The sequence below is a fragment of the Pseudoliparis swirei genome, chromosome 13, assembly GCF_029220125.1.
Source record: "Pseudoliparis swirei isolate HS2019 ecotype Mariana Trench chromosome 13, NWPU_hadal_v1, whole genome shotgun sequence".
Lineage (NCBI taxonomy): Eukaryota > Metazoa > Chordata > Actinopteri > Perciformes > Liparidae > Pseudoliparis > Pseudoliparis swirei.
In genome coordinates, this window is record NC_079400.1 from 18,959,377 (window position 1) to 18,978,822 (window position 19,446).

Genomic DNA, 19,446 nt, shown 5'->3' on the forward strand with positions numbered 1-19,446 from the left:
TGGAAATGCCTTGATCAGGAAAACTGGTTGAAGAACAAACCGGTGAAACCCCCAAACGTGTGAGAAATGAAGCCACACAGGAAGAAAAACGAATTCCTCAAGTTTTCCATAATGTATTTGAAGTAATTTTTAAAAAATAAATTCATAAATAGACCCATGACGTGTGTTTTTCAGTTTCTCTCCTAAAGAACTTGTAGTTATCTGTGGTGTGTGGGCTGTTGCATGTCTTTCACCTGAAGTTGTGTTGACACAGCGAAGCAGATGCACTCTAATAACATGAATATTGCAGAAGTTTATTCTGCTTTTCTTATTCAAGAAACGAAAGTTACATCTCATGCTGCAATGTTCTGTTAAATATTTAATTTCTCAACCTTCTGCTAAGAGGAAAAATATACAGTCACCTCCAGATGCACCACAAACAATATCTTAAAATATGTCTTTTACATTTCATGTGATATATTACACACTTAAGAAAAATAAATATTGTTTCTTTCTCTTGAGAGTGCTGGTAGGATTTTCCTCTCGGTGAATCTGAGATGATTGTTGCTAACAGGATGTGAACACATTGTGGGTAAGAACGCTAAAGTAAGCCGAGACGTTTTGTGCGTTTATCTGTTGTCGCCACTAGACTGCAGCGTCTCACAGGCGCCGGACTCCCTTCACATCCTGCATGTGGAACTATTCTACACAGAAAGGTGGAAGTTTAATGAGGACTGTAAATGATATTTCATCCTTCATTTTCATGGCTGTATATTGATTGATTAATATACTCATCTGTAATATGCACAGTGATATACTGTGGGTGAAATACTCCACTGAAAGTTAATAGGGCACAATAATAAAGTGTATATATTTCTATAAATATATTTATATATAAATAGTTCTATATATATATATATATATACTCATGAACAGATTCCTCTTCTGGCTTTTTCACATCCTTTTAATAGTTTATCATTTACAGAAGTATGTCCTATAACCACAGCCTGCCAGAGGTGTGTTTTTAAACTCTTAATGTCTTATTACCCTCCAGGAGAATCACATATAGACGTATCACTCTTTGTTGCATAGTAATAACAATGTGCCATCACACCTCTAAACAACTAAATTTACCACGTTAGCAGTGAAGCATACCCAAAACATACGTTACCATAGTTTGGGTATGTTTGTGTATGCCCAGAACATACCCAAACATAGCCAAAACATACCCAAACACACCCAAAACATACCCAAACAAAGCCAAAACATACCCAAACACACCCAAACATACCCAAACAAAGCCAAAACATACCCAAACACACCCAAACATAGCCAAACATACCCAAACATAGCCAAACATACCCAAACACACCCAAACATAGCCAAACATACCCAAACACACCCAAACATAGCCAAACATACCCAAACATACCAAAATATACCCAAACATAGCCAAACATACCCAAACATATACCCAAACATAGCCAAACATACCCAAACATAGCCAAACATACCCAAACATACCCAAACATACCCAAACATAGCCAAACATACCCAAACATATCCAAACATACCCAAACATACCCAAACATATCCAAACATACCCAAACATAGCCAAACATATCCAAACATACCCAAACATATCCAAACATACCCAAACATAGCCAAACATACCCAAACATACCCAAACATACCCAAACATACCCAAACATACCCAAACATAGCCAAACATACCCAAACATAGCCAAACATAGCCAAACATATCCAAACATACCCAAATATACCCAAACATACCCAAATATACCCAAACATAGCGCCCCCTTTGGGGCTTAGCCCCCCTTTCTCTGAATCCTACAGCCGCCCCTGCTTTGAACCATAGTGTGAGAGTGAAGTCTCTCTTCCCCTCGCTGATACCTCATCTGTGCAACTTCCTCATTCATTCACTGACTGCGAATCAGTTCACTGTGACTGAAAGAACAACCGACCACAGCGGCGCGTGCTCCTTCTCTTCCCCCCCGATGTGAAGCACCCGTCTGCGGGGAAGGACCTCTGGAGGGGCCGGTGGGTGCAGGTAGGTGACGCTCCACAGCCAGCATGCTGCGCCAGTCCCTGAGCATCCTGAAGCAATTCGGCTCCGCCGCAAAGTAAGTGACTCCCCGCCTGTGACTCCTCGCCTCCTCCGGGTGGGTTGGAGAAGAGTTATGCATTTTAAAAAGCTAGTGCACGTCGAGGCTCTCACGCGCAGCCCCGATCCCGAGGGCCCCTCGAGGAGTTGTGTGGACCCAAACGTGTAGGTGTTGAGGGGTTTTATTTCTGCACAATGTTAGGCTTCGAGGAAATGTTGAATTAAAAAAATAGTTTGTTGCAGCTTTTTGAAAATCGAAATTTCAGACGTCACGTTTCCCATGTGGTTGAATACCTCGTGTGTGTGTGTGTGTGTGTGTGTGTGTGTGCGTGTGTTCGTGTTCGTGTTCTGACGCACTTGATAATACACCACCTGCATGCATCTGCAGCAGTGCATTGTGGGCTTCACTCACCACAGCAGCACCAGTGTGGACACAAACATAACCGCCCACTCAGAAGTATTCACATGTACATGGACGACTTATATGAAGAGAAACGCAGCACGGACGCTTCTTTAATTAAAATAAAGAAAACTTTCTTTGTCTATTGCATTTATAATTGAATTCTAAACATGATAACTGGGAAACACAGTGTTCTTATTAAATAACACTTCACTTCCACTCTGAGGAAACCCTCTATGAGTGACATTCATCTTATGGTGGAGGATATTCAACATGGCTGGACGACGTTTTTTGTTTGTTTTCATGCCGAATAAAATGATATTTGAGAATTAAAGTTGGGTATATATACCTTATATATTCACTAACAACACACGTCCTGCAGGTCACACGATGCCACTGAGCTGCTCCACGAGGACCTGGTTGTGGTGAGAAGAAGAAGAAAAAAGAGCAAATTCTCCTGTGAATGTTGTGAATGAACTTATTTGGAGATAAATGTACGGCGCTCATTCAGACTGAGCACTAGTCGTGACCACTGAGCGCCTCTCGCTCTCTGCAGGTGGAGCAGCGGGTGGAGCCGGCCAAGAAGGCGGCGCAGGTCCTGCACAAGAAGCTGCAGGGCTGCATGCACAGCCAGGCGGGCCTGGAGGCCGAGAAGAGAATGGTACCGCGACGATGGAGGCACACGCACACGCACACGCACACGTGGACGTGGACGTTGTCGGGGAAACGGCTGCTGACGGTGTCTCGTCTGCTTCTGTCTCCGCAGAAAAAGTTGCCTCTGATGCTGCTGTCCGTCAGCATGGCCGAGAGCCTCAAGGACTTTGATGCCGAGTCCTCGATCAGGTGACCCCCCCCTCACCCCCCCCCCCCCACACACACACACACCCCCCCTCCCTCTCTCCGTGAACCATCATGTGAAACCCTCATGACTTCAGTTTTCACTTCTGGATGAAAAGGAAAGAGGATCCCACACACTGACACACTGTGTGTGTGTGTGTGTGTGTGTGTGTGTGTGTGTGTGTGTGTGCGTGTGTGTGTGTGTGTGTGTCAGGAGGGTGCTGGAGATGTGCTGCTTCATGGAGAAGATGCTGGCCAGCATGCTGGCAAACTTTGAGATGAAGGTGGAGAAGGAAGTTCTGGAGCCGCTCAACAAGCTCAGCGAGGTGAGAATCTCGTGTAGAAACCGTCAAATCGCCATGGAAACGATTGAAATTGATTTTTTTCTTCTTTTTTTTTCTCTTCCAGGACGATTTACCGGAGATCCTCAAGAACAAGAAGCAGTTTGCAAAGCTCACGACGGACTGGAACAACGCCAGAACTAGGTGAGCTACACGGCCAGCGCCTGGGTGGGTGACAGATCAGCAAATGCATATCACACTCACTTCTCTGTGTGTGTGTGTGTGTGTGTGTGTGTGTGTGTGGTCAGGAGCCAAGCCAGCACTGGTCCCCAGGCCAAGCAGGATGGGCTCAGGGAGGAGGTGGAGGAAGCTTGGAGGAGGTTGGGGAGCATCAAGGTAAAGACGGTTTCTCTTTCAGCCACCGTGACCTCCTCAGTGAAATCAGCCTTGACCTCTGACCCCTCTGACCTCTTCTGCACCTCCGTGTCCCTGTAGGACGAGTACTCCGCAGATCTGTATCTCTTTGCGACGAAAGAAGACGACTACGCCAACTACTTCATCCGCGTGAGTGACGGCTCGTTCGTCTTCTCTTTTTCTTCTGAGCGACGCAATCTAAAAACCAAAAGGCCCAAACGCACCTCTCTCTCTCACCTTTCTCTCGCTCTCTCGCTCTCTCTCGCTCTCTCTCCCTCTCTCTCTCGCTCTCTTGTTTCTCCACCCAAAAGTTTCTCGAGCTGCAAGCTGAATATCACAAATATTCACACGAGTTCCTGAACAAGAACATCAGCGAGCTCAAAGCGAGTCACAGTCGACAAGGTCAGAAGGTCATCCTCGCCGCTTTGTTTTGCTGTCGTCGTCGGGGGGGTTTCTCTGTTCTCATTTCCTGTGTTCTTCTTCTTCTTCTTCTTCTGCAGCGCCGCCGCCGCTCGGCCTCTCGGGTCAGAGGGTCTACGGGGAGCCGCTGCTTGCTCACCTGGCTCAGAGCAACAGAGACATCGCCGCGCCCATCCAGGAGTGTGTTCACATGCTGCTGAGGACCGGCATGACCGAGGAGGTAGGACGCACGGGAGGAGACGAGGAGACGATTTAGTGATCGTCAACCTACATGTACCCTCGGCCTGAGACGAGGAATATATATATATATATAATATCTGGGCAACGTGTTCGGGCCAATCTTTCTAACAGAGGTACAGTAGGTTCTGAAGAAGAAGAAGAAGAAGAAGAGTGAGGGAAGAAGAAGAAGAAGTGTGAGGAAAATGAAGAAGAACAAGAAGAACAAGAAGCATCATCATCATCATTTGGAGGCTCAGTGCCTTGCTCAAGGACACCTCTGCTGCGATTGGTCCGTTCAGGGACTTGAACCAGTGACCTTTGGATTCCAGGTGTAATGAGTTCTTAGTCAGATATACAAGCAGTGGAGGTGATGAGGGAACGAGGGAACGAGGGAATGAGGGAATGACACGTCTACACACAACCACTCACCTCTCATCCCCCCCCTCCTCCTCCTCCTCCTCTTCCTCTTCAGGGTCTCTTCCGCCTGGCGGCTGCCGCCTCCGTGGTGAAGAGGCTGAAGACGTGTCTGGACCACGAGGTGGTCGACCACGGCGAGTTCAGCATGGACCCTCACGCCGTGGCCGGTCAGCACCTGCACTCTTCACCCTCGTCTTCCTCATCGGGGCTCTTCGCTCTGACTCCTCGCTTCGCGTCATTTGAAAAAGATGAATGTCCCGTGTGCTAGAGAATCTTTAGAACAGGAAAATATAAATATTCATAAATTGAGAAGATGCCTGACTTCAGCAGATATCATACATATCATGGCCTTTTGATCTATTGATCTATATGTTGTAATCTATTGATCCATATGTTGTAATCTATTGATCTATATGTTGTAATCTATTGATCCATATGTTGTAATCTATTGATCTATATGTTGTAATCTATTGATCCATATGTTGTAATCTATTGATCTATATGTTGTAATCTATTGATCCATATGTTGTAATCTATTGATCTATATGTTGTAATCTATTGATCTATATGTTGTAATCTATTGATCCATATGTTGTAATCTATTGATCTATATGTTGTAATCTATTGATCCATATGTTGTAATCTATTGATCTATATGTTGTAATCTATTGATCTATATGTTGTAATCTATTGATCCATACATTGTAATCTATTGATCTATATGTTGTAATCTATTGATCCATATGTTGTAATCTATTGATCTATATGTTGTAATCTATTGATCCATATGTTGTAATCTATTGATCTGTATGTTGTAATCTATTGATCTATATGTTGTAATCTATTGATCCATATGTTGTAATCTATTGATCTATATGTTATAATCTATTGATCTATATGTTGTAATCTATTGATCCATATGTTGTAATCTATTGATCTATATGTTATAATCTATTGATCTATATGTTGTAATCTATTGATCCATATGTTGTAATCTATTGATCTGTATGTTGTAATCTATTGATCTATATGTTGTAATCTATTGATCCATATGTTGTAAGATATTGATCTATATGTTCTAATCTATTGATCTATATGTTGTAAGCTATTGATCTATATGTTGTAATCTATTGATCCATATGTTGTAATCTATTGATCTATAAATTGTAATCTGATGTCTAACACCGATGTGTCCTCTGACCTTGGCAGGAGCTTTGAAGGGTTACCTGAGAGAGCTTCCCGAACCGCTCATGACCTTCGAGCTCTACAACGACTGGTTTATAGCAGCGGGGTGCGTATATAGTCATTTTATTTTCAGCTCTGAGTCCGTTTTCTTTTGAAGTTTTTGTTTGATCTTTTTTTCTCTCCTCAGGGTAAAAGACCCGACGGAGAAGCTGGACATGTACCGAGCGCTGCTGAGGAAACTGCCGCCGGACAACTACAACAACCTCCGGTGTGTTGGCCCTCCTCACAGAGGGCGTGCAGGACTTCCTCCTTTTGGTACTCGTTTGACTTCCTCCTCCCCCCCCCCCCCATCAGGTACCTGGTCCAGTTCCTGTCTCTGCTGTCTGAGCAGCAGGCCGTCAACAAAATGACACCCGGCAACATCGCCATCGTCCTGGGGCCCAACCTGCTGTGGCCCCGAGCCGAAGGGTGCGTAGGGTGGCCTGCACCTGCACCCTGGACCCTACACCCTGCACCCTGCACCCTGCACCCTACACCCTGCACCCTACACCCTGCACCCTGCACCCTGCACCCTGCACCCTACACCCTGCACCCTGCACCCTGCACCCTGCACCCTGCACCCTGCACCCTACACCCTGCACCCTACACCCTGCACCCTGCACCCTGCACCCTGCACCCTGCACCCTACACCCTGCACCCTGCACCCTGCACCCTGCACCCTGGTTCTGCTTCTGACGTCCTTCGTCTTGACCCTCTTCTCTTTTCTTTAGGGAAGCCGCTCTGTTCGACATGGCGGCGGCTTCTTCAGTCCAGGTGGTGACTGTCATCGAGCCGCTCATCCAGTTCAGCTGCAGCCTCTTCCCCGAAGGTACGCGAGCACGCTCTTCTTCACTCTGGGTTCTCTCAGCCGTCCCTTGGACTGCAGGCTTTTTAGCTTTGGGGCATTTTTATCAATTTATTGTTGTGTTTTTTGATAACATTGGTACTTTCCAAATTCATCGCTGAGATTTAAAGAGTCAAAATGGACAATTTGTAAACATCAGGCCGGATTAATAAATGCTTTGTAAACTTTAAATGTATATTTGATGTATATCGCTCATAAACGTTATTTTTCTTTCGTTCCGTTTCAGCCGTTTCTTTTGAGATCCCGGAGCTCCCCGAGGTCCTGAAGGTGTCCCCGCCGGCTGCCGCCTCCCCTCCTCCCAGCTCAGAGAAGGAGAACGTGAGGCGAACGGTCTCGTCCTCGTCCTCCACGGCCTCCTCCTCCTCCTCCTCCTCTCATCACCTCCCTCTCTCCAAGACAAACAGGTACCGCTCTGCAATGTCAACGAGAGGATAACGGTTTGAAATGGTTATGGATCTCATTCTTTTCGTCTATTTCTGTCCATCAGCGCGGCGTCCCAGGACGGCGGCGGCGGCGGCTTCTTCCTGGTGAAATCTGGCTCTGTGGGTCGCGGTGGTGGCACCTCCACGTGGTCCAGCCCGCCGGTTGCCGACGCCGTGGCGCCAACGTGTCAAAGCCCAACGCTGCTCCCTAAAGCGGCGGCGGCGAACCCGAGTCCCCCCGAGACGGCGTGCTCGGATCCAGGCCAGCTGGAGTCCATTCTGGAGGCTCCTCCGGACTCACCGAGAGCGTTCGTGACGATCAGCTCGCCGTACAAACGTAAGTCCAAGGAGCCCAAAACCTCAGATGCTACACTTTATAACATCGTTATGACATCATCGGGTCATTTCCTCAGACTCGTCACTGTTAGGGCCAATCTTTCTAACAGAGATACAGTAGGTCCTTATAAATAAAGAAGAAGAAGAAGAAGAAATGGAAGGAGAAGAAGAATGGAAGGAGAAGAAGAAGAATGGAAGGAGGAGAAGAAGAAGAAAGATGAGGAGGAGGAGAAGAAAAATAGAAGTAGGCGGAGGAGGAAGAGGAGGAATGGAAGGAGGAGGAGAATGGAAGGAGAAGAAGAATGGAAGAAGAAGGAGGAGTAGGCGGAGAAGGAGGAGAAAAGAAGAAGAAGAATGGTGGAAGAATGGAAGAAGAAGAATGGAAGAAGGAGGAGTTGGAGGAGGAAGAGGAGGAGAAGAAGAAGAAGTCAACTGAACTAAGTGAATTGTTGAACTGGCCCTTTAAGTGCCCCCCCCCCCCCCCTCACATCACATCATCTCTCTCTTCGCTCTGTGGTGTAACTTCCTGTTCAGATTCTTGACTTCTGCCCGTTTCCTCTTACCGAGTCCGAGCGGCGGCTCGTCGGGTCGAGTTGACGGAGAGAAAATAAATCTACAAACCGGAAAGTACACAGGAAACAGGAAGTGTCACACACCAATTCAACCCTCCACAATAATGCGTCACATTGTAACGGCCTCACTCACAGCTGGAGGCAGAAACACTGTACGTCCTCCCACCTGACGTCTGACGACTGAACACCGTACAACAGTTTGACAGGATTGTTTTTATCACTAAATATAATTCACACGCAGTTTTTTGATTTTATGAATTAACTTTTATGAATTCACTTTAATTCCTTAATTTGTCGAGGTATTTTAAATTGTATGTTGAATACGCTGCAGCTAATTGTTTGCAGTTATTCATTATGTGAGCACGTTTGTCTCTAAAATTCTATTTATAGCGAAATTATGTAACTTTCCCTAATAATTACAGGATGCAACGCTAAAATTTAAAGAAGAGTCGTTGAGTCTGCAAACTGTCAGTTACACAGCAATATGTATAATGTCAATGTGTAATGTATAATGTCTTCTTCTTCTTCTTCTTCTCTCCCTCCAGCGAAGAGATCTTTCCACCTGACAAAAGCCACCAGAGCTCACCAGGCCAACGAGCAGGTGACGGTCCAGTACTGTTCGCCCAGACCCCCGGTGCCTCAGAAGCTGCAGGCCCCTCCGCCCATGGCCCCTCCGCCCGCCCCGGCTCCGACGGACCCAGCACCCCGAGCTCAGTGGGCCGGCGTCAAAAGGCCGCCTCCCAAAAAGCCCGGACGCAAAGCCCCAAACTGCCCTCCACCACTTCCGCCGCCCTCACGGGGGAAAGTGGTTCCTTCTCTGACTCAGTGAGAGCGACGCAGCTTGTGGATGTTCTTTCCCTTTAAAGAGGAACTTATTAACACACCTGGACATCTTGTCTTTGCTGACCTCCAGTGGCCCCGTAACAAAGTGCACCTATCAGTCACGCTGGCTGCGGATGGGGGTGGGGGGGGGGCTGGCTAACTGTCAACAAGAGGGCGGCAAAAAAAACTGCTTCTCAGCCTCGCTGTAAAGTTACTACTTCAACATGTTAGGATGTCCATGTGTTGTTTAATATCTTTAAATAGTGCTTACAGGTGCTTAAATACGCGATTGAGAGCATTGCGATTGCCTCTGGACGGCTCTCAACATGGCCACAGCTGAGCCTGCGTCTCATAGCTAACAGTGCTAACGGAGCTAACGTTAGCTAATGGCGCTAACGGGGGCCGCCGCTTCATGCTCTGCCCGGGTAGACGTGGCTCCACTGTATCTTTACTTCGCAAATAGTTATTTTCTTCTATATTAATGCTCTTGAATCTCGTGTCTTGCACCTTTACTACACTTTTTATTTGGACTTTAAATGTTTCTGTAACTAGCTTCATTCATTTATTCCTCAGGTACCGACGGCCTTTTATTTCCCAAAGTAAATTATCTGGAAAGCGAGTCTTTCTAGTCAAAACAATCGCTCCTAAATAAAGTAATCGACCCACCAGGAAACCGCCAATAAGCCGTTTGAGGTGTTTTTAGGGTGTTTTCTATCATAGATATATAATAACAATGTAATTTATGTGAGGTTTAATGTAAACCACCTGTCAACCGACTTCAAACTTTAAACTATGTACATAAATGCTTCTTCAACCTAATTATAAACAGCTTTATTGTCAATTTATAGCATCATTATATATAGTTGGCATTGACTGCAGCATATGGATGGATGTGAATTGCACTATGTACAGCAGGGTGCTCATACTGTAGGTACATATTTATATGAGGTCACTTAATATCTTCATGTACAGATGTATAAAAGAACATATACATGACAATAAAAGAAGAAAAGAAGCTAGACAGGAGTCAAGGTCAAAGGTGCACAGGTCTCTCTATAGAAGGTCTGCAGCATTTTAAAAAAAGAAGCACGCTTTAGTTGCAACTAGCAAATGCCAATAGTACTTGTCATATCCCAGAAGTCCATGTAGGTTATTAACTGAGATGTTTGGTTAATCTAATGAGGCCTGAGTTCCAGAACTTGTATTTCCCTTCTTGTTTCCTGGTGGTGTATTCCTGAGAGGAAGGAGCTGACAGGAGATCCTAAGGAGACCTGAAGGTTGTGATAAGATGGAGTTGATGCCACTGTGACTGTGAAAAAGCATAAAGTGAATGACAGGCATTGGAATTTCTCCATTGTGTAATTTTTAAGACGATCTCCACATCTACATCTCCATCCTCTGGCACATCCTCTCTTTCCACGCCTCTTTTTTTAAATTTCAACCTTTTTTGCCCCCCAAAAAATCACCCTCTCTCCCTCTTCTGCGTGGCGTCATCAGTCCTTCGTTCCTTTTTTAAGATGCATTCAGCGACAGTTCTGCGTCCCAACTTGTACATCCTTTAAAGCGCGATTGGACAAAAAGTAAAGGATCCGCTACGAAGCATCCTGGGTTGTGGTTTTCGTGGTCGTCCTGTCAGAAGAGCCAGCCCCGTTGACCACGACAAGAAGTCAAGATGATTGATTTTGATTTGGAATCACGGAGAAGTCCGACATGAGAGACGGCCTCCGCTCAGACTTTGATTTCGTCCTCGTCGTCCATGTAACTGTAGGCCACTTTGTTCTTGGTCGTCATCTCTGAATCCGCGGCCTCCACCCGGCCCCGCCCCTTCGATTGGCTGCCGTAGTGACGGGCGAGCATGTCCGCGGCGCACTGAAACCGCTCGGCCTCCATCGCCGACCTCCCTCGTTCGGGAGACCCCATCGCCGCGTCGGGCGCTCTCTCAGAAAGCCCCCCTCCGTTGCCCTCCTCTTCCTCCCAGTCGGCCCCGTGCGGGCTCTTCCTGCCCCCCCCGCAGTCCTCCCTCAGCAGGGAGTCCACGTACGAGATGGTGGCCGAGTCCATCTCCGAGCCCTCGTTGGTCAACCCGCACGCCGACCCCGCCTCCTCTCCCTCCCAGGCGTGGCCGTGCTCCTCCGGGTGGCCGTCGATCAGGCCGAACACCTCGCTCATGAGGGAGGGGCCGAAGTCGAAGGTGAAAGCGTACAGAGACGTGAGGGAGGACAGGGAGTCAGAGTAGGCCGCGGCGGTGGGGTTGGGGTCAAAGGTCATTGCGGAGGCGGAGCAGGTGGACAAGATGGCGTCGGTGGGGTCGGTCAGAGAGCCGCGGTGGATGTTCGGGGAGGTGGAGAGGGAGATGGAAGGCTGCTGACGCTCGGAGCGGGAGAGACGAGGCAGAGTGACAAAGCCAGACTCAAGACCTGAGGAGGAGACGGATATTAATACACACAGTTATGACGTATGTTATATTTTATATATTTATATTTATATATATATATATATTCATATTTATATATTTACATATTTATTTATATATATTAATATATATATTAATTTATATTTATTCATGTATATATTTATGTATTTATTTATTTATATGTATGTATATATTTATTTATATATATGTATTTATTTATAGATATATTAGATTATTATGCAGTCACATGATTTATCATACAGTTCCAACAGGGGGCAGTGTCCACCCATCGGAGGATGACGAGTTGTTCTGCTGGGTGAACAGTGAATCATTAACTCGTCACACACACACACACACACACACACTCACACACTCACACAACCTCAAAGTTACCGCAGCACCTCTCAGTGCCAGCCCGTAAAGGGCAGAGAGAGTCTGGAGGTTTTTCAGCATCTGACTTCACCGACTTTAACCAGAGAGGAAACCCAGTGGCTCCACCGGTCTCTGGAGGATCTGATTCAATGAAAGCCCAGCCGGCTCCCACCCATGTGTCCTAACGCTTCATTACTAAACTATCCCCAGTTATCGCTACGAAAGGGAGCTCATTTTGTGATTAGTGATAAAAATGCCAAACGCTTAAATCCACATAAACATCACACACTCACAGAGGAGGGATGAGTATCGTGATGTTCATGTGAGCATCCCAGACGGCTGGTGACCAGCTCCGTCTGGACCTCTGTTATCCGGACGGTGAACCGAGGTGATTCATGAGCACATCTGGGTCAACTCTGTCCAGATCGCCGGCTACAACCGATTGACGTGTCACTGCTCTGCAGTAACCGGTCAACACCGGTCAACTCACGTGACCTTCGTGTTTTCTCTTTGTTCAGCAGAGATGTTAAGGATGTTAAGGACTTTAATGTTAAGGATGTGGCGATGCAACAGTTGACATGACATCATTAAAAAAAGTAAAGAACGACAATTTTCATTCATCGTAAGGCGAAAAAAAACGGTGTCAAAGACAGACTAACAAAACCCATCAATGCACTTACCCACAATGCATCTTGTGGAACTTGTGGAACCACGTTTGGTTCCTGTTTCCCCATAAGCACTTCGCTTACAGTAAAAACCAAAACAACTAGTTTAAAGGTGCTAAGGAGCTCTCAGGCTGAGGGAGAGGTGGTTAATAATTCTCTTTATGGCCGACCCCTTAACGCATATAGTCACATTTCTTATTCTAGCGGATGGAGAACTCACCGTAAGAGCTTTTCTTCTCCTCCGGCGTGCTTTGAGAGCTCGGGAAGAGCACTTTGGCGGTGGGACTCCCGCTCGGCGTCTCCACCGCGTCCAGCCTCGGGAGGGAAATGGCGTTCTTGATGATGGGCGACAGGACGGGAGGCGGCGGCGACAGATCCTTGGACCCCCCCGTGGATCGGTTGTCGGAGCCCCGCCGGATTTGACGCAGCGTCCTGGAGAAGAACGCTCCGATCTTGTTGTCGGGCGTGGACACGGAGTCCGCGTCCCCGCCGCCGCCGCCGTTGTTCCCGTTGGCGGCGCCGCCGTGGTTGCTGAGGAACGACGTGTCCCCGAACACGTCGCCGCCGCGGCCCACGTGCATGGTGTGGCGGAAGTCGCCCAGCGGCGGGCTTATCATGTCCAGCGTGAGGTCGCCTTTGAAGCGCCGCTTGCTGTGGGAGTGCGTGACCAGTCCCTTGAGGCCTGACAACTTCTCCTGAAGATTCATGATCACAGGAGGTGAATGACTTTATATATTTAAAAAAAATACTTTAAAAGTCTGGAATTGGCAAAACCGAACAAGTTAAGTTGACCTTTTCTCCTCTGAGACTTCAACAGTCCAAAGTCTCTCTGAAAGCTTATTCCAAGATCTCGAAACTCTGTAATTTCAAAAAAAAAGTTGAAACTCCAGCTCTGCAGAGTCAAATAGTTCACTGCAATATTATTTCAGTTTATCACGTGGAGGCCGAACTCTGTCCCCCTCTTTGTAGCGCCTTGTTATGCATAGCTGGCGGAATTAAACGGCCATAAATTGAGGGGAACACTGCGCAGTTGTGTTCCTGGCAGGAGCCGGTTGGGAGATGTGGTCAGCTCGCCTGGTTTCCCCCCCGCTGGCCCTGCGCCGTTGGCTTCGTCCACATCGGCTCAGAAATAGAGTCCAGCTGCAAGCGGTTCTGCGGTCCGCACCGAGGAACCATCTATTGAGAGTAAAGAAAGAACAGGGAGAGAAACATCTATCTTTAAAAAATGTAGATGGGGACGTATTTGATTCTGAGGGATGAAACTTGCAGTTTATTCTGTGCATGTTGAGATTTTGGGGCTTTTTCTTATTCTGGATACTGTAGGTAAATTGGATCTGGTGTCCGCAGGTTGTTTTTTGTGTAAGATTCCAAAGGTCTGTTGGTCTGGAACCATCTAAATTTAGAGCACAGTCGCTCCTCTGTGCAAAAAACAAAACAAAGACTGCCTCTCGTCCATAAAATGGGTGGACGTCCAGGGAATTCCTGCATCCATTTTGTCCGACATGAAGGTTACGCAAAGTTCATTTTGCATTTCACCGAAAACACTTATCACGCTTTTTAAAGCCAAGCAGCAGCCCTCGTTCATTGGGCTCGTGTTTGTTCACAAACAGGCAACGTATGCTCAGCGAGACAGGCGCAGATAATAAAAATGTCCTGATAAGGAAATCGCTGCCACTACTTAGCTTGTAACCGACGGCTAGACCTCCGGTTTATTGAGCCCCGGCACTGTCGGGAGGCAGTAAAACATCATTAGTTAGTTCATTACACTGCAATTACAATTGAGTGAGAGATGAAAGAGTCAAGAAAGGAAAAAAAAACCTTTGTATTCTTTGAAATGTAAAAGTTTTTCCTTTTACTCATTCAGCCACTGGTTCAATTTATTTTTAAACTGTTAGGCTTTCCATTTTTCTGTCATTTATCTATTTATCTACACCCTAGTTTTCCTCTTGGAACTATTTATATGTCCACATCCTGTCTTTATGACAATGAGACTATTGTGTGGCTAGCTTTCTTCACTGAAAGCTAGCAGCAGCTTTTCCAGCTAGCTACCTAGCTGAAGCTAACTGTTGTTCAGGTAACATTAATCATCCATATACTTCAAACCTCTGTAGCATATATGAATATACAGCATATATCTGTACGAAGTCTCGTACCTTACCGGCTAAAATGCTTTAACTACTGTAGGCTACGAAGTCTGTAGCAGTAGTTAACGCATTTAGCCGGTGAGCTAATGCTTTAAACTACTGTTACGGACTTCGTTTACATTTTTCTGTCATTTATTTATTTATCTACACCCTTGTTTTCCTCTTGCAACTATTTATATGTCCACATCCTGTGTTTATGACAATGAGACTATTGTGTGGCTAGCTTTCTTCACTGAAAGCTAGCAGCAGCTTTTCCAGCTAGCTACCTAGCTGAAGCTAACTGTTGCGCAGGTAACATTAGTCATTCATATACTTCAAACCTCTGTAATGCTACAGAGGTTTGAATATGAATATATGTAATATATGAATATATAGCATATATCTGTACGTAGTGTTGTACCTTACCGGCTAAAATGCTTTACGAAGTCTCGTAACAGTAGTTAAAGCATTTTAGCCGGTAAGGTAATGCTAACAAAGTAAACTAGCTAACGTCAATTACAATTCTTGGACTCCACATTTCTGCCTTTATTATCTTCCATTAACATTTTTTGCAGCCTCCTTATTGGTATGCTCCATTTGACTGATGTGTTTATATTATTAATTGATGCATTTAGTTATATTCTTCCCTTTTTCTTTCTCTTTGTCGTTTTTCCGGCGCTCCGGTGACAAAGCCAGACAAAGGAAATGTGCCTTTTTCTCACGTGTCCTTATGCCAGCAGAGTAATGGATATCCAATTCTAAAATATGTTGATAGCATAAAGCAGCCCCGACGTGGACCTCTGGTTCTCTTTAAAGCTTTTCCACTGCAGCGGCTCGATGTCGGCGGGCCTCATGCACGGCCCGTCTGGCTCCATTAATGACGGGATGGGGGATTGCGTCAGGTCCAAGGCAGCCCGGCTAATTCGCTGCTGACCGCAGTCCCTCCGCTCCACTTCCCCTGGCTGGCGTTTTAAGAGGGGCATCTGGGAGGAAGCGCGGCGCATACCAGCCCCGAGCAGAGCCATATCGAGGCTCGCGGTAGGGCACGCCGGGGACCGGTATGCCGAGGTGTGATGTTTAATCTAAGATGGCGTGAGCGCGCCGGGACCTTGTGCACATTTTACTGAAGCAACCTCTGATTACAGCTCCCCCAGGGACGGCGGGCGGTCACAGAACATAAACGGCGCTCTACTTTTCACAATAAGAGACGTAGTGTGTCACGTGCATCACGAAAACTCATTATAGTTGAGAACCTGCAGGTTTTACAGGAATTTAAACCATGAATTGCTCTGTGTGCTCACGGAGAGCTCTGGGGCTTCGTCTCTGTAATCCGGCTGAAGACCTTTGACCTCAGGAGGGGGTCTCGCTCGCTCCCACTCCTGTTATGTATCTGGAGCTCATTTATCCGCACACATACGCTTCTACTCCTCCTCTTTGCACTTGTCGCTCTGTTAAAGTCACACAGATACAGTCGCCTGCTTTTCACGGCCATCGTATATAAAATGGCCGTGAAAAGCAGGCGCGAGAATAAAAATAACTTTTAGAGTCTTAAAAAAGGTTAACAAGTTTTAATTCCCTGTCTCCTGCGTGTTGGATATCAGAAAAGAGAAAGAGGAGACCTCTGGACCAGGAGGGACGTACCCCAGATTATCTCCTAATCCTTCATCTTCTCCGTTACCCCCGGTAGGGCGTCTGTTTTCTTTGGGGGGGTGAAGGCCTGTGCTGCTCCTCTGCTTCCACCGATTCCTGTCGGAGAATAAATAATATACGGCGTGAGCTACAGAGAGAGAGAGAATGGATGCTGAGACAGATTCAAGTCGAGAGGAATAGGAAGAGTCCGTCTCTCTGCTCCTGAGCGTTGAGTCGCCGCTCGGGGGAGTTCTGGTGCGTTGGCTCACCGGCGAGGCTCAGTGCAATACTTCCATGTCACTACGTACAGAATTTAGTTGAGGTGGCTTTGCTGGATGTAAACCAGAGGAACCAGAGTCTAATAGAGCCGTGCGTGTGTGTGTGTGTGTGTGTGTGTGTGTGCACGAACACATTCCTGAGCAAAGCTTCGGTCGGTGGAGTTTCTCTCTCAATTGCGACCATCAGACATTCGTCTTCTCGACATCGGCGCTGATTATAACCACTTTTGGGTCTCAACCATCTCTCTCTTTTTATTCTGTCATTCTCTCTTCTTCTTTTTCTTGTTCTTGTTCTTCTTCATCATTGGATTGGATTCAATCTATTGTCATTGCACAGAGTACAGGTACACAGGCAACAACATGTGTTCTCTGCATTTAACCCCTCCTTAGTTATTAAGGAGCTGCAGTGATGCGCCCGGGGGTTCAGTGCCTTGCTCAAGGACACTTTGACTTGCAACTAATGGGGAGAGCGGGGATCGAACCGACAACCTTGGGGTTGCAGGACGACCCCCTTACCCCACTGATCTACATCCTCTTCTTCTTCTTCTTCTTCATCTTCCTCTTCTTCTTCTCCTTGTTCTTCTTCAATGTCCTCTTCTTCTTCTTCTTGTTCTTCTTCATCGTCCTCTTCTTCTTCTTCTTCATCGTCCTCTTCATCGTCTTCTTCTTCATCGTCTTCTTCTTCTTCTCCCTCTCTCATCTATTTACTATTCTCGCCTCGTACCGTTTCTCATCTTCTCTTTAATCTCTCTCTCTCTCTCTCTCTTCCTTTTAAACTCACTTTTCCCTCTTTCTGAATATGTTCCTGTCTTTCCTCGGCTCCCCGCCTCTGTTTTCCTCTTTTTCGGTTTCCCTGTTTTGTTTTTCTTTTCTTCTTCTGCTGTCCGCCTTTTCTTTGAGCAACCAAAAAACCGCTGTTGGGCCCACGCACACACACAGACACACACACACACACAGACACACACACAGACACACACACACAGACACACACACACGCACACACTCATGTATCTCGATTTTGATGACTTTAACTCAAACGTGTTTACTCTGCTCTGGTTTTCGGGGATGGACTTTGTGTTTCATGGCAGGTCTCCTCCTCCCTCCTCCCCCCTCCCCCCTCCATCCTCCCTCCTCCCTCCATCCTCCCTCCTCCCTCCTCCCTGCCTCTCCTCTTATGTCCTTCACTCACTAAGCTCGCTAACCAGGTGAACAAACAGACAAGATAAGGCCACATTTTTCGGGCTTTACTCTTTGACTTTCAATTACGTCCCTCTTTCCCCCGTCCTGGATCCAAGTAAAACACGAGTACACTTCCTCCTCAGCCAGGAAAACATTTTCATGCTCCCACTAAATATCCGAGCTCTCCAAGGCGCTCGGCTTCCTGCGTCCGCTGGAGCCGGCGCTCCCAATTTGTCCTCTTTGTTGCCGCTCTCTTTCCGTTTATACGTCTTCTGCGCTCATACTTGTAAAAAAAAAAATCCTCTTTTTTTTTACTCACGCTCCCCCCCCCTTCCCCACCCCCCTCTTCATTTGATATTACAAGTTTTTAAAGGAATTTTTTTAAATGGTCAGTATAACTGCAGCCAGATTATTGGATCATTTTATATGTCCAGTCTTTAAAGGAGTAGTTTGACATGTTTTAAAATCACTACGTGTGGCTGGTTAGCTTAGCACAAAGACTGGAAAACAATGGGAAACCAGATTTAATGTGAATATGTGAGCTTTAATGCGCTGTGTGCTCCAATGTTTCTGTAGAGGTGTTGGTAGACGGATCTTTGTTACTTTTGGACAGAGCCAGGCTGTTAAGCTAAGCTAAGCTAAGCTAAGCTAAACAGCTGTCGCGACATATGTTGTGTACAGACATGAGTGATTTTGATCTTTTCATATAACTCAGAAATAAAAGCAAGCAAGTTATGGACATTTGCTCATATTTTGTTTGGCAAATATTGATATTGGCCTCAGAAATCCCAAATCCAGTGACACATACACACATGAGCATGAACATAGCACCGCTGAACATGAAGCGTAGGACCAACTGGTTTTGTTCTTAAAGCTTCGTATTGAATAGCTTCAGGGAGAACAGATGTTGGCTGTGAGTTGCTCAATGGTCACTTAAAAAAAAGGTTTGTTAACAAGGAGCAGCGGTGACCAGGAGGCCGTTGATGCATCTGTGTTTTCCTTTACTGGGGGGGGGGGGGGGGGGCATGTTGGGACCATTTGGTGACGCCAGACAAGTGATGGAGCAGTTTTCCCAACACCGTCGTCATCATGTGTGGCAGAAGAAAAAGAAGAAGAAGAAAAAACCTGCGGTGTGAAAACAAACACGGCCAAGAGTTCTCACCTCGAGAACCGACCCCTTCCTGGTCGGTTTGCGTCAATGACACCCAAAGGTCACAAAAGCCCCCCCCCCCCAGAGGAATGTTCAACTCAAGCAATAGACAGGAAAACCACAGTGAACTGTACTTCATCACGTACTGGAGCGTTAGTGTAAATACTATATGGGAGGGGGGGGGGGATTTAGGAATATCAAAGATCTACTGTACGCCTCCTCTGGGGAGACAAACCGGGGGGGGGGGGGGGTCACAGGGTTAAACCTGGAGAAGTCCCAGTGCCCCGGTCCCCATGAGGACGAC

General features: G+C 46.6%; 2 protein-coding genes across 3 annotated transcripts in view; one reads left to right on the top strand and one right to left on the bottom strand.

Moving 5' to 3' along the window:
* The first annotated feature begins 1,940 nt into the window (after positions 1–1,940).
* sh3bp1 (SH3-domain binding protein 1) lies at positions 1,941–10,673 on the top strand. Its single transcript, XM_056429875.1, has 18 exons — positions 1,941–2,123; positions 2,887–2,929; positions 3,061–3,165; positions 3,271–3,347; positions 3,556–3,667; positions 3,750–3,826; positions 3,931–4,018; positions 4,118–4,186; positions 4,348–4,438; positions 4,537–4,676; positions 5,148–5,259; positions 6,302–6,383; positions 6,465–6,545; positions 6,632–6,745; positions 7,048–7,145; positions 7,408–7,585; positions 7,669–7,940; positions 9,057–10,673. Exons 1-18 carry the CDS (start codon positions 2,074–2,076, stop codon positions 9,338–9,340), a joined length of 2,073 nt encoding a protein of 690 aa, XP_056285850.1. The 5' UTR covers positions 1,941–2,073; the 3' UTR covers positions 9,341–10,673.
* cdc42ep1a (CDC42 effector protein (Rho GTPase binding) 1a) overlaps positions 10,149–19,446 on the bottom strand; it is a 10,314-nt gene continuing 1,016 nt past the window's right edge. For both annotated transcript variants that reach the window (XM_056429876.1, XM_056429877.1), the window contains 3 exons: positions 16,548–16,652; positions 13,004–13,959; positions 10,149–11,750 (listed from right to left, as the gene is read on the bottom strand). In XM_056429876.1, the coding sequence (XP_056285851.1) occupies positions 11,062–11,750; positions 13,004–13,490 (1,176 nt within the window). In that variant the 5' untranslated portion in view covers positions 13,491–13,959; positions 16,548–16,652 and the 3' untranslated portion in view covers positions 10,149–11,061. The remainder of the gene's footprint in view (positions 11,751–13,003; positions 13,960–16,547; positions 16,653–19,446) is intronic.

What these genes read in the sequence shown, in the direction of transcription:
- sh3bp1 (XM_056429875.1), top strand. Translation starts at nt 2,074, where the DNA reads ATGCTGCGCCAGTCCCTGAGCATCCTGAAGCAATTCGGCTCCGCCGCA. An exon ending in ACGCCAACTACTTCATCCGC is followed by an intron (nt 4,187 to 4,347) that starts GTGAGTGACGGC and finishes TCCACCCAAAAG; the next exon opens with TTTCTCGAGCTGCAAGCTGA. An exon ending in CTGCAGCCTCTTCCCCGAAG is followed by an intron (nt 7,146 to 7,407) that starts GTACGCGAGCAC and finishes GTTCCGTTTCAG; the next exon opens with CCGTTTCTTTTGAGATCCCG.